The sequence below is a fragment of the Protopterus annectens genome, chromosome 4.part0, assembly GCF_019279795.1.
Source record: "Protopterus annectens isolate FY-2018-M chromosome 4.part0, PAN1.0, whole genome shotgun sequence".
NCBI lineage: Eukaryota > Metazoa > Chordata > Ceratodontiformes > Protopteridae > Protopterus > Protopterus annectens.
The window spans coordinates 912,524,305-912,537,307 of record NC_056733.1 but is presented as its reverse complement, the minus strand read 5'-3'; the positions used below and the strand labels follow the sequence as shown (position 1 = coordinate 912,537,307).

The 13,003-nt window shown below is 44.6% G+C and overlaps 1 protein-coding gene across 1 annotated transcript in view; it reads left to right on the top strand.

The window, feature by feature from the left end:
- Window positions 1-13,003, top strand: part of RNF10 (ring finger protein 10) — a 2,146,785-nt gene that overhangs the window by 322,532 nt on the left and 1,811,250 nt on the right. The window contains exon 4 of the mRNA XM_044069816.1: window positions 720-810. Coding sequence (XP_043925751.1) covers window positions 720-810 — 91 coding nt within the window. The remainder of the gene's footprint in view (window positions 1-719; window positions 811-13,003) is intronic.

Below are 13,003 nucleotides of genomic sequence, written 5' to 3'. Positions count from 1 at the left end.
AGCAAGCCTTATCAGCGTTTTCAGCTAAAGGACCTTTTGACACTCTGGAAAGATCATGTTTGTGACAAGATACCTATGGTTGATATCACATTCACTGAGAGCAGTGCATAGGGGTACTGAGTGCAGGCTCTGAGCATGTTGGCATAGTTTGGGAATGTATTTTTGGAGAGGGTGTGGGGATTAGCCTTCAAGTTTCTTGCTAAGCAGTATTTGGTTTTAGCTCCTCTCCCATTTGTTCTGATCTTTTGGTTGGGTGTGCAAAGACTTATCCATCCATATAGAGATGATTAAAGCTACTGTGCTATTTGGTATTGGGAGTGCCTTAAAACTGTTACTGCTTTGTAATTGTTTTGTGGTATTGCACTGCACTGGAGGGTAAATATATTCTATAGTCTGCCTAGCAGTAAGAATTGTGATTCATTACAAGTCAGTGTCAGAGTTCCTTAAACTGTTTTGAGTCTGCAGAAGTGAAACCACCGTACACCTTAATGAGTTTTTCAAGGTTTGATGGTACTTCGTGCCAGTATCGCATTTCTGCGGTTCAAAAGCTAGTGTATTTTAAAGTAGTGTATGTGGAAGAGTTTGCAGTTGTGTACAGGAGTGTATTCTAACAAGAACATCAGGAGCGTTGGTAGTCTTGCAGCCCTTGTCTGATTTTGCTGTACTTTTGTACTTCCAGTTGATTTTCTGCACACTAAATGCTGCTTCTTGCCTTGCAGCTGTCAGTTTGTTGTATCTGAAGACCAGGACTACAGTGTGCACTTTTCTGATCCAGATATCTTGGTGAATTGGGAGTTTGTGCAGCAGGTGGTGAGTATGGTGTTTCAAGACTGTGTACTTTTTTAGGATGGGCCCACTGGCTTGAGAATGTTAGGATCACCTGGGGGGCAGGTCCACAAAGCAGCCAAGTCTGGTTATGCAGTGCAGTGTTGGTGTGGCCAGAAACTTGGGGTGCTGTCTTGTGCATCTAATTCTCCATGGGTTCATTACATTGGGCAGCACATTGCTTTGATTATAACAAATCAAGTTGCGTTAGTAGGCACAGTTATCCACAACTAGTGGAATGACTGGTCATTTGCTGAGTAGTCATTTAGCTATGGGAAGTGTAGGATTCCACAAGTATAAAGGAAGAAACTCCAGATACTAAGGCACCAAAGGTCTATTGTAGTAAACGAAGCAAATCAAAGAGAAACTCAGCAGGCGATTAAAAGCTGCTTTTTTTAGCCTGGTGGTCTGAGTTTTCCTTAGATTCCACAAGTATTGGAACAGCTGCTGATTTGGATAGTTGCCCAGCTGTTGGGAATTGTGGGTGAAACATCTGTAGATACAGAAAGTTAAGTTGTGTATTATATTGGGAGAGCTTAATCAGTTATGGAAGAATTGGCAAAATGTTTACAGTTGATCCCTGTGTGATACTATCGCGGCATTACTGTTTGTACTTTGTATGCTCACATTTATATTGAGACGTGAACCCTGCAGTAGGGGTCACATTCATACTGCAGTGTTTTGTACTAGTATACAGCTCTTCCTTTTTGGTTCTATTTTGTGTAGATGTTCGTGTTTCACTGTCGCAGTCATCACACTTTGGTTATCTGCCTGCAGGTAGCCCTCAGTTGGCCCGAGTACCAGAGTCTTCAGATTTCTGCATCGGATGCTGTTGCCTCTTCCATGGCATCAGGTCATCATGGGTATAAAACCTGCAGCAGACGCTATTACATCAGCTTTTCTTGCCGCGTGGGAGCCCGAAGCAGAAGCATTTCGCAAGTGTGGTCAGCCGCTTCCTGAAATTTTCATTTTTCGAGTTTCAAACCTGAAGTCTCCAAAAGCTAAGTACCCTGTTGAGGATTCATTTTTCTTGCTCTAACCGGTGTCAGAAAAAGCTAACAGTTGCTTTCCTTAAAGGGATTCCCACTCAAAAAAATCCTAGAGGCAGCCACTTGGAATTCTTTTCACACCTTTACTAAATACTAACTTAGGACAGGTCTCCAGGGCAGGGTTTGCATATGCCATCCTACAAAACATTCCTTAAATCTACACTAATCTCCTGTCCCCTTTGAGTAGCTTTAGGAGTTTCTTCTCCTACTCAAAGCCAAGTAATTTTTTCTTGCTCCAGTCCGATGTCAGAAAAAGTTAATTGTATTTCATGTGGGAAGCAAATACCTCATAAGGATTTTCATTCTTACTGTATTCCTTGCTTAGGCCCTGACCACGACTTAACTAGTTGTCTGTTGTGCTAGATTCAATCAACGTACGATTAAACGAAGGTACGATTTTGCATTTCATTACTCCGGTAGGCGTTTTAATTACAATATGTCGTCGGATACGGTTTCAGCTACCGGAGTTCACAAACGACGCAAGGATAAAGACAGGCCTCCGAGGTCCAAATCAGACTATGTTGTACAAGCAGAGCCAGCTTCAGGTTCGGCCGTCAGTGAGGCGCTTTTGCAGCCCCTGTCGTCAGCCATTTCGGAACCGATGGCTGAAACGGACTCTCACGAGGAGCCAACTAGGCCTTTGAATATTTCTGTTGCAGGACCTTCGGACAATGCTCCTTCGGATGAGTCTGGAGCCGCTGTGCAGGTACCGGCTTCCGAAGGAGTTTTCAGGCCTATTCAGCTTCTAATAAAGGCAAAGACAAAGGCAAAGACTCCTTCCAAATCAAAGACTGCAGTCCAGGCCTCTTCTGATCCAGCACCCAAGTCTCAAACAGTTACTTAAGATGGCGGAGGACTTACTATGATTAGGGGTTCACATCCCCCTCCAGATAAAAGGCCAAGGCAGGAAGTGTATTATGACTCCTCTGATCAGGCTTCTGTTTCTTCAGTTTCTTCTGACCAGGAATATTCTTTCCCTCCTTATGAGGATTCTGATGCTGAGGAATCCATTCCTTCAGCTTCTCCCCCTGAGGATTTCTCTTTTGGGGAAACTTTGCATGAAATGAGGGAACATTTTCACTGGGAAGGACAGGAGTACTCTGAATCTAAGAAAAGACTAAGGGATTTTCTTCTTCCCCAACATAGTCCCCTGGCTATTCCTCCTATTTTGGATATTGTGGATGATGCTTTTTCGGAGGCTAACTTAACTCCTGACTCTTTTCCTCCAGCTCCTGTTAAGCCAGACAGATATAGGGTTCCTGATTCCCACCAGTTTTTATACAAGAACCCTACTGCTGATCCTGAAAACATTTCTCAGGGCCCTAAGGGGGTTAAGGCCTCTTCTGCTAAAAACCCCATTCCCACTGAGAAGGATTCCAGATCTTTAGAAAGATGGGGCAAAAAAGTGTAGACTTAAGCTACTTTATCTATAAGGACTTCAAACTGTCAATTTCATATGCTGAAATACCAGCAATTTCTTCTGTCTGTTTTGAAACAAAAGCTAACTTCCATTTCCGCCCGTGCAGATAAGGAATTACATGACTTAATGCATGCCACTGAACAAGTTGGAAAGCATGGTTTACACTGTGGATTTTATGCCTTAGAGGCTTCTTGTAGGGCTGCTGCCTCTGGTACAGTCATTAGAAGGCATGCTTGGTTAAATGAACAAAACTTGCCAGATCAAGTAAAAGCCAAGTTATTGGATGCTCCTGTTCAGCATAATGTCTTGTTTGGATCTAAGGCTGAAGAGGTGATAAAGATGGAGGACAAGGCAAAATCCATGCAAACGGTTAAGGATTTTTTACAAGTACAGCCACCCAGATTTAGTAGGAATTAGCCTACAAAAAATTGGTCCTTTCCCAATTCAGACAGGCCTCAGAGGTGTCGATACAGACGCTCCAGAGGAAGGCCTCAAACGCAAGCCTCTTATAGACCAAGACAGTGGACTGCTTCCACCCCTAGGGGAGGAGAGGACAGGCCGCAAGCTCATAGAAAACAGGCTCAATGACTCCCTCTGTTGGGCTGCAGGAACTTCTTGCCTGGAAGCCCCCCTCGGAGGAAAACTTTCAATTTTTCACCTAAATTGGACTCGTATAACCCAAGACAAGTGGGTTCTGGATGTGGTTTCCAGAGGTTACAAATTCCATTTTCATACCCTACCAAGACCAAGCGGATGGCCAGATCTACCAAAACATCAATGGTTAGAGGCCTTAAACCAGGTGGAAGCCCTCTTGGCTATGAAAGCCATAGAACTGGTTCCACTTTCAGAAATGGGACAAGGTGTTTACTCTATGCTCTTTCTAGTCCCCAGAAAGCAAAATTCATGGAGACCCATTCTGGATCTGTCAGTCTTAAACACTTTTCTCGAAATACCAAAATTCAAGATGCTTACTCTACAGCAGCTACTCCCAATGCTGACCAAAAATGCATGGATAGTAACTTTGGATTTAAAGGAGGCTTATTTAGACATTCCCATCAGGCAGAAGTGCAGAAAATACCTCCGGTTCAAGGCCGGATCGAGGCATTGTCGATTCTCTACGCTGCCCTTTGGATTGTTTACTGTGCCCAGGGTCTTAAAGTGCCTGGCTCCAGTAGTAGCTTATTGCAGACTCAAGGGAATTCAAATTTACCCTTATCTGGACGATTGTCTTATTCAGGCAGACAGCAAGGATGTCTTACTCCAGCATCTAGAATTTGTTCAGAAACTTCTCAAGTTCCTGGGATTCACTGTAAACAGTCAAATTTGACACCCTCGCAACAGATAACTTTTCTGGGTGCTCTTCTAAACACAGCAACCCAGATGGCATTTCTGACATAAGAAAAACAATTACAGCTGGCTTCAACTTTCAAAACCTTGGCAACATTAACTCCGCTATCTGCAAGGAAATTCCTGCAGGCTTTGGGTTACATGGCCTCCTGCATCCTTCTCGTACCATATGCAAGACTACATATGAGGAAAATAGTGGTACCTAAAAAGTGTATGGTCTCAGCATTGCCACAGTTTAGACATACAGATCACCGTCATTCCTTGTCTTCAAAAGGAATTCCTTTGGTGGTCCAAGGCATGTACTCTAAACAAAGGGAAACCCTTCAGTCTGCCTCCAGCCAGTCGGATACTAACCACGGACACCTCAGATTATGCATGGGGAGCCCATTTGCAGGGCAACTGTCTGCAGGGCCTTTGGACAAAGGATCAGAAGCACCTGCATATCAATTAAAGGAAATGCTAGCCGTTCAGAACGCTCTATTGGCCTTCAGGAATATTCTACAACCAGGGCAACTACTGATAGACAGACACCACAGTTATGTGGTACATAAGCAAGGGGGATCACATTCCTATCCCCTTTGCAGACTAGCCATGAATCTATGGAACACAGCTCTAGCTTGCAAATTGGAACTTCAAGCTCAGTTTCTACCAGGGAAGCAAAACTTCCTGGCAGTCTGAGCAGAAACCTGTCGGACCCACATGAATGGATGCTGGACACCGAAATATTCAAGATTACAGCAGTCTGGGGATGTCCTCACATAGACCTCTTTGCATCCCACCTCAATCATCATCTACAGATTTTTTGCACCAGGACATTCCACGAACTAGCTTGGAAAGTGGATGCACTGTCATTCAGTTGGAGAAACCTCTCTGGGTATGCCTTCCCGCTTCTACCTCTTCTTCCACGGGTGTTCTTAAAGATCAAACAGGACAAGCCCAAGATAATTTTGCTGGCCCCAAATTGGCCTCGACAGTTTTGGTACCAAACAATGAAAAACCTTTCTCTGGAGCCCCCTTGGGTTTTACCACAGACTCCGAACCTTCTGTCCCAACACCAGGGTCAGGTTCTGCACTCCCATGTCAAAACTCTCAACCTGGCGGCCTGGTTAATCCAGGGTCTATAATTCATTCTCTCCTTCCCAAGCAGGTTATGGATGTCATTTTAGAAGCCAGACTGCCTAGCACTAGAAAATCTTATGCAGGAAAATGGAAAAGATTTTGCACCTGGATGCAGGCTCAGGATTCGGACCCTCTTATTCCTGACATTCCTCTGATTTTACTTTACCTGACAGACCTCTTACATAAGGGTCTCTCTTTCTTCCATAAAGATGCATGCCTCTGTTATTTCTGCTCATTATAATACAGACCCTCCTATTTTTTCCCACCAGCTCATGAGACAGTTTCTCAGAGGAGCTAAGAACTTAAGGCCCCCTAGATCTCCACCCATTCCTGCCTGGGATCTCAACTATGTGTAGTTCCTGTGTTGTCCATTACCTTACTTGGATAGAAGGAAGTTTCTTTGCTCACCAGTGGGAGTGGGGAGCCTTGAGCAGCCTACCTGTCCTTGGGGGAAGTGACCTCAGCACAAGAAGCTGTAGTAATTGGTTGTTTTGGACCATTTCTAGCTCTTTTGTAGTTCACTATTTAAAATCCGCGTTTGCGCGGTCGTGCGCATAGCGCCGGTTAAACTTTTTCTGGCTCCGCCAAGTCTGCTCTTCAAATTTTCCCTCAAGGAAGCTCTACTCTTAGTATAACCAGACTACTCACTGTATTATAAGCCTAGCACTTGTTCTCAATAATTCTCTACTAAGTAAGCACTCTCGTACTAAGTAAAGCACTACATCGACTTACCACCCCTGTGAATATCCACTTCCCTTAAAGGTATACCACTCCCTTATACTGTTCTAGCATGTCGAGTGGTAGATTACTGGCGTCTCCAGTTCAGCTAGTCAATCTGGGTATCTTGAGACAATGCTACAATTGTCTCATGTACACAGACAACCCTCTCCTCCTCCCAACAAACACAAATACATGAGAGATGCAACTATATAGCCAAACTGGAGGCTGAACTCTCTCAACTCAGGGCTGGCATGACCAGACAGGAGGAGATGGCAACCACACACACAACAATCCCAGTCCCACATAGACCTACCACAACTGCAAACCAAACACATAAAAACACAAGGACAATACTCTGAGGCTCTAATAAAAAACTTACCAAAACAGCAGAGGCTCCCAAAGCAGACATCCAAAAATCCACCACCTCAAAACAAAACACATGCAACACATACTTCAATAAATCAGTGGGTCGACCAATCGCAGCCCTTAAGGCGAAACACCTTGCCTGATACACTAGTAATAGGTGACTCCATAGTAAGACACACTGATGTCCCACTGACCAGGCTGAACAAGGAGAAGGTGACTGTGAGCTATCGGGAGCTAGGATCCGCCACATAACACACGCACTCAGGTCACTCCAAAGCAAGTACAAATATGACTCTGTCATTGTCCATGCTGGTGTGAATGACCTGAGACGTACCTCCCTGGACTACATGAAAAGAGACATAGAGGTGCTCTCCGATTATGTAGCCCAGGCTGGTATGACCCTGACCCTGACCCTGAGCAGCATCTTGCCCTCACCAAGAATGATACCACAATACAAAGACAAGATGATCAGCTTTAACAATTGGCTCAAGTACTGGTGTCATTCTAAGGATCCAATGTCTGTCTGCCTGGGATGATATGTTGGACAAGCCACGCTGCTTAAGCGATGCCTTACACCTGTCACCACTGGGCTTCTGGATATTGGCTAAGGCTCTTGCCACCCCCATAGTGCCTTTTTAGGCAAGGCTCAAAAGACAAACCCACCTCCTTAGAAAACAAAAATGGAAAAAAACTAAGGGTAATGCTGCTCAACGCCAGAAGTCTAAATCTCAAGATGCAGGCACTTGATGCACTCCTCAGCATGGAGAACATCGACGTCTGTGCAGTAACTGAAACCTGGTTCAAGGCTCCTGAGAGCACCCCAGCGCTACCAGGCTATACCTCGTATCATGCTTTTCAGCCCCAAAACCCGGGCCAAACCACAAAGGGAGGGGGGAGTGTCCATATTCATAAAGGACACCCACACCTCCAGGTTAGTAGCAACACATGAAGCATCAGAGACCATACAGGTGCAACTAACCATAGGCAAAACTGCTATACAACTGGTAGCATGTTACAGACCACCCTCCAAATCTCAAGAACCCTACTCAGCCTTCCTGAAGACATTGGAGGATATGAATGTATCAAAATACCATCATACTGGGAGACTTCAACTACCCAAACATAGATTGGGTACATTATTCTAGCCCTAATACCCTAGCCCAAAGGTTCCTGGAATTCATAAATTCAAATGCACTGGAACAACTAGTCACCTCTCCCACTAGGGGAGATAATATACTAGACCTGATCATCACAAACATGGGGACAAAATGCTCCACACTGGAAGTATACCCCTCACTAGTGAGATCTGACCACAAACTAATCACCCTGGATATACATATCCCACCTCCACCCCAGCACAAACGACCACAGTGAAAAACTTCTCAAAAGCAGACTTCACTCTTCTTAAGACTGAGATGGTATCCTTTAAGCCCACTGTGCCAGTGGATACCACATCCCACAATGCCGAATCCTTCACAAATGCTTTCTATGGACATCTCCAAGAATGCATGGATCATGCAATCCCAAACAAATCCAAGTCCCTCTCTAACAAATGTAAGTGTCCTGTCTGGTGGACCTCAGCCATAAACAAATTGTATAACAAAAGAAGGAAGCTACTGCACATCAGAGCGAAATCCCATGAAGGGAAGACATCTCTGATCAACATTAGCAGAAAACTACGTTCTCATAAAAACATCCATGGCAAACTTTGAGAGAAAAATCGCTAAGGACACTATAGATAACCACAAAGCCTTCTTCAGCTATGTTAGAAACCTGGGCGGAAACCCTCCGATATGCTCAGAGTTGGTTCACAACAACAAAAAATACACTGAACCCACAGATATTGCTAACATTCTGGCTGACAGGTTCAGTGCAAATTTCTCCCCTCCTTCACCCCCAAAAGAAGAAATACTTATCCCAGCTGAATGTAACCTCCCTGTCATCTCAGATGTCCAAGTGAGAACCGCCCTAAACAAAGCAAAAAACACAGCATCAATGGGACCTGACGGTATCCCGGGGTGTGTGTTACGTGAACTCCAAGAGGAGCTAAACCCACACATAATGCTATTTAACCTTAGCCTTACTTCAGGATATGTACCTAAACACTGGCGTACAGCAACAGTGGTCCCACTCCACAAGGGGGGTGCCTCTACAGACCCTGGAAACTACCGCCCCATAAGCTTAACTAGCCTGGTCTGCAAAGCTATGGAAAGAATCATTATGGAACTCATAAACAGAGACATAGGGGACCTACAGACACTTGACCCCACCCTGTTCGGCTTTGTAAAGGGCAGATCCTGCCTTTTAAACCTGGTTGACTTTTTCGAAACAGTCACTAGAGCCATTGATGAGGGCAAAGCAGTCCATACAGCATACCTGGACTTGGCTAAGGCCTTCGACACAATACCTCACTCAGGCATCATAAATAAGCTAAACAGCTTTAAAGTAAACCCTTATGTCACTAGATGGGTTGCAAACTGGCTAAAGGACAGAACCCATAAAGTTAAAATCGCTGGAGCAGTGTCAGACTCAAAGCCAATCACAAGTGGTGTCCCACAGGGATCTGTCCTGGGACCCCTCTTGTTCGGCATTTATTTCTCAGATGTTAAAGCAAACATGGGAGGGCTGTGGCTGACAAAGTTCGCAGATGACTGCAAACTAGGCACCATAGTTGATACACCAGCAGACACACACAAAAAGGCCTCACTGAAACGGACAACTGGTGCCGTAGTCACGGCCTTAAACTAAATGCCAAAAAATGTATAGTCATCCCCTTTGGGGAAAAAACAAAGTACCCACAAATTATCAGACAGCAACCCACTGAATACGGAAAAAGTAATCGGAGACCTAGGGACCCAAGTCGACAGCGACCTCTCATTTGACACCCACGTTGCCAAAGTGGTTAGAAAAACATTCTACCTTGCACACCTCATCATGAAGGGATTCACATCCAGATCCAAGGATGTCATTGTACCCCTATATTCCTCCATCAGACCCATGATTGAGTACAATGCCCCATTTGGTATGTACCTCACCCGGCATTTGCAACAGCTGGAGATACCACAAAAGTACCTCACCAAAAGGATCAAGGGTCTCCAACATATGTCTTATTCTGCCAGACTAAAGAAACTTCAGCTCTATTCAGTAGCATACCGCCTGCTCAGAGGTGATCTCTGCCTGACGTACAAGGCCATGTCCAATCAGGATCTGATGGACATGCTCCACCTCAAAAAATCCAAATCCATCAGGACCATGAGAGCTAAAGACTTAAACCTCGGCACAAGTATGAATAGGACATGCAAGAGGGATAGATTCAGAACCCAGAGGCTTCCCATGCTTTGGAACAGGATCCCAGTTCGTATTGGGCAGAGGCCCTCACTGACTCTCTTCAAGAGAAATCTTGATGAGTGGATGGGAGATCGTAAGTTTACCCCAGGGGTCACATCTGTGTCACTGCTGTACAGGGGCACAGTAAACTAATTCTATTCTATAAGGGGACCTTCATTGTGTCACTACTAGACAGAGGCACAGTATTATAGATTTCTTCTGTTAATTTTTGTACCATTTCATGGGGTGGCAAAAGCCACATCACTATGGCTAGGCTTACAAATGCCCCAGGGCAGATAGCCTAGTACTATACTATGAAACTATGTTCTGGAAAAACTCACCTTACCTCCTTTTGAGCCTGCTGCCACATCTGACATCAAGTTTTTATCTTGGAAGACAGCCATCCTGTTGGCTCTGACCTCTGCCAGGAGAGTTTGAGAGTTACAAGCTCTCATGGCTGTCTAACCTTATATTATTTTCCATCAAGAGAGGGTGTCTTTAAGGACTAATCCTACTTTCATGCCTAAGGTGGTTTCCAAAGTGGCTTTAAATCAAAACTATTCACTTGCCAACTTTTTCCCCAGTCCTCAAAATAAGGGGGAAAGGATCTTGCATTCCTTGGATGTACACACACAACTACGTTTTTTACCTGGACAGAACCAAGGACATCAGGAAATCAGAACAATTGTTTCTTATGCTTCAAGTTCCCAAGGTAAAGCCATTTCAAAACGGACCATTTCAAAATGGATTGCTCATGGAATCAGATTTTGTTATTCACACCATGGAAAGCAAATCCCAGGGAGTATAAGGGCTCACTCTACCAGAGCTGCTGCCACTTCAGCTGCCTTCCTCAGGGGAGTTCCTACCAAAGACATTTTGGAAGCTGCAACTTGGAGTTCAGTGCATACTTTTTCTAAGCACTACAATCTACCTCTCTACTCTAAGACTAGGGCAGGCTTTGCTTCTGCAGTCTTGCAGGGCCTTTTAGCCACCCCCTCTACTTTGACCACCTCCCTTTTTATTCTGCTTTGGGATTCAACCCTACAGTCATGACTGCAACAGTGAAACACGATGAACATAGTACAGTTGTGTACACTTACCATAAATGTAGATGTTCGAGTGTCTTCACTGTTGCAGTCTGGGTTACCCTCCCTCCTGTCCCCTCTTAGTTTTCCTTTTGTGTGGATCCCTTCACCCTTCTTCTGAGGTGTATTTGCAAAGGGTATGGGATCTTACTCATTTTGGAACACCTGACATCTGGGGCAAGAAAAACTGGAGAACATGGCGTCGGCTGTCAGCTTTGTACTCCTGGCGCTCTGACGTCAGGGAGCATGGCTGAGCAGCCGACTCCGGACCCAGACTTTGGGATTCTGGCCGACCGAGGACTGCCTGCCAGTAGGGGAGAACCCTACAGTCATGACTGCAACAGTGAAGACACTCTAACATCTACATTTATGGTAAGGGTACACAACTGTACTTTGTGCATATTCCCACCTTATTACCCCTGTAGGGGGGCATCTGTGGAACTGTTTCTACATATAATCCCTCTGGCTCATCCCAGGTGTATTTGCATTTCTTACTCCATTGCATTCTAAACCAAAACCAGATAGCTGGGGATGTGCTGTTCTCTGGCATCAAACTGCTTTTTTTGGCTTAAAGAAGTAAAGATGCTGCCGATGGCCGCCCTTATACCCTTATATCTGGATGTTGGCTGTTGAGCATCTGTCTGCTTGGAGTAATGCTAAGACTCTGAAATTCAGGCTGGTTGCAGGCTCCTTCATGACAGGAAGACCCAAGGACAGCACTGGAACATCTCCCATCTACAATTGTAAGTGGGCACAACTCTACTTTCCCCTCTTTAGGAAATGACCAGAGGCAATTACCACAAGCTTCCTCAGACTACTCGCACATGAACAGGTGTTTGATACACCCTGACATCAGTCAACTTCAGTTGACTGCCTGGATGATAGGGTCTTAATTCTGTTTAGGCGCCAGTTTACTGAGTACATACAACAGATACTGAGGCAAGAAGGCCTGCTGCTAGAAAATCATACATTAGCAAGTGGTACAATATAACCAGCAGCAGTTCAGGGCTAGTTTTCTGGTTTCACAGTATGAGAGTTAATGTTCTATGCCCTTAATTATTCTTTTATCAAAGTTAATTTGCCATTTCAGTATGTCTGCCCATAGAACCTCTTTTGGTGCAGTCATATGTCAAAATGTTTTTGAAAGGGGTTTTGCATAAAAGGTCTCCAAGAAAACTGGTGCTCTGTTTCTGAGATCTTAATTTTGTTAGAGAAGCTAACAGTTGCTCCATTTGAGCCAGCTAACATGGCTGATTTGAGGTTGTACTTATCGCTTACCTCTGAAAGAAGGCTGAGTTGCAAGCTCTTATGGTGAGTCAACCCCATCTCATTTTACATAGGGGCATCGTTTCTTTAGGTGTAAAAGGACTAGTTCTCAATGCGGTATCAGAGTTTAAGCTATCCATCTTTCAAGTTTCTTTCCTGAAGCTAAAAGTGAGAGTAATGATGTCCTATACCTTCGATGTCTCAACTTTGGTGCTCTCGACGCAACAAATTTTTTTCAGATCTTCGGATCAGTTAATTTCTTGTGAAAGTAAATGGACAAAGGTTGTCCTTTATTTCTGTGACCATTTCTAAATGGTTGTGCAAGTCTTCCCTTTTGCTATACTCACCATACCAAAACTATTCTCAACTGGGTCACTGCCCACTCTACCCAGGGTCTTGGTTTCATCTGTGGCTTTTTGGAAAGGGTTGGATTCTCTAAGTATTTTAAAAGCTGCAGCTTGGTTCTCTGCAAATACTTT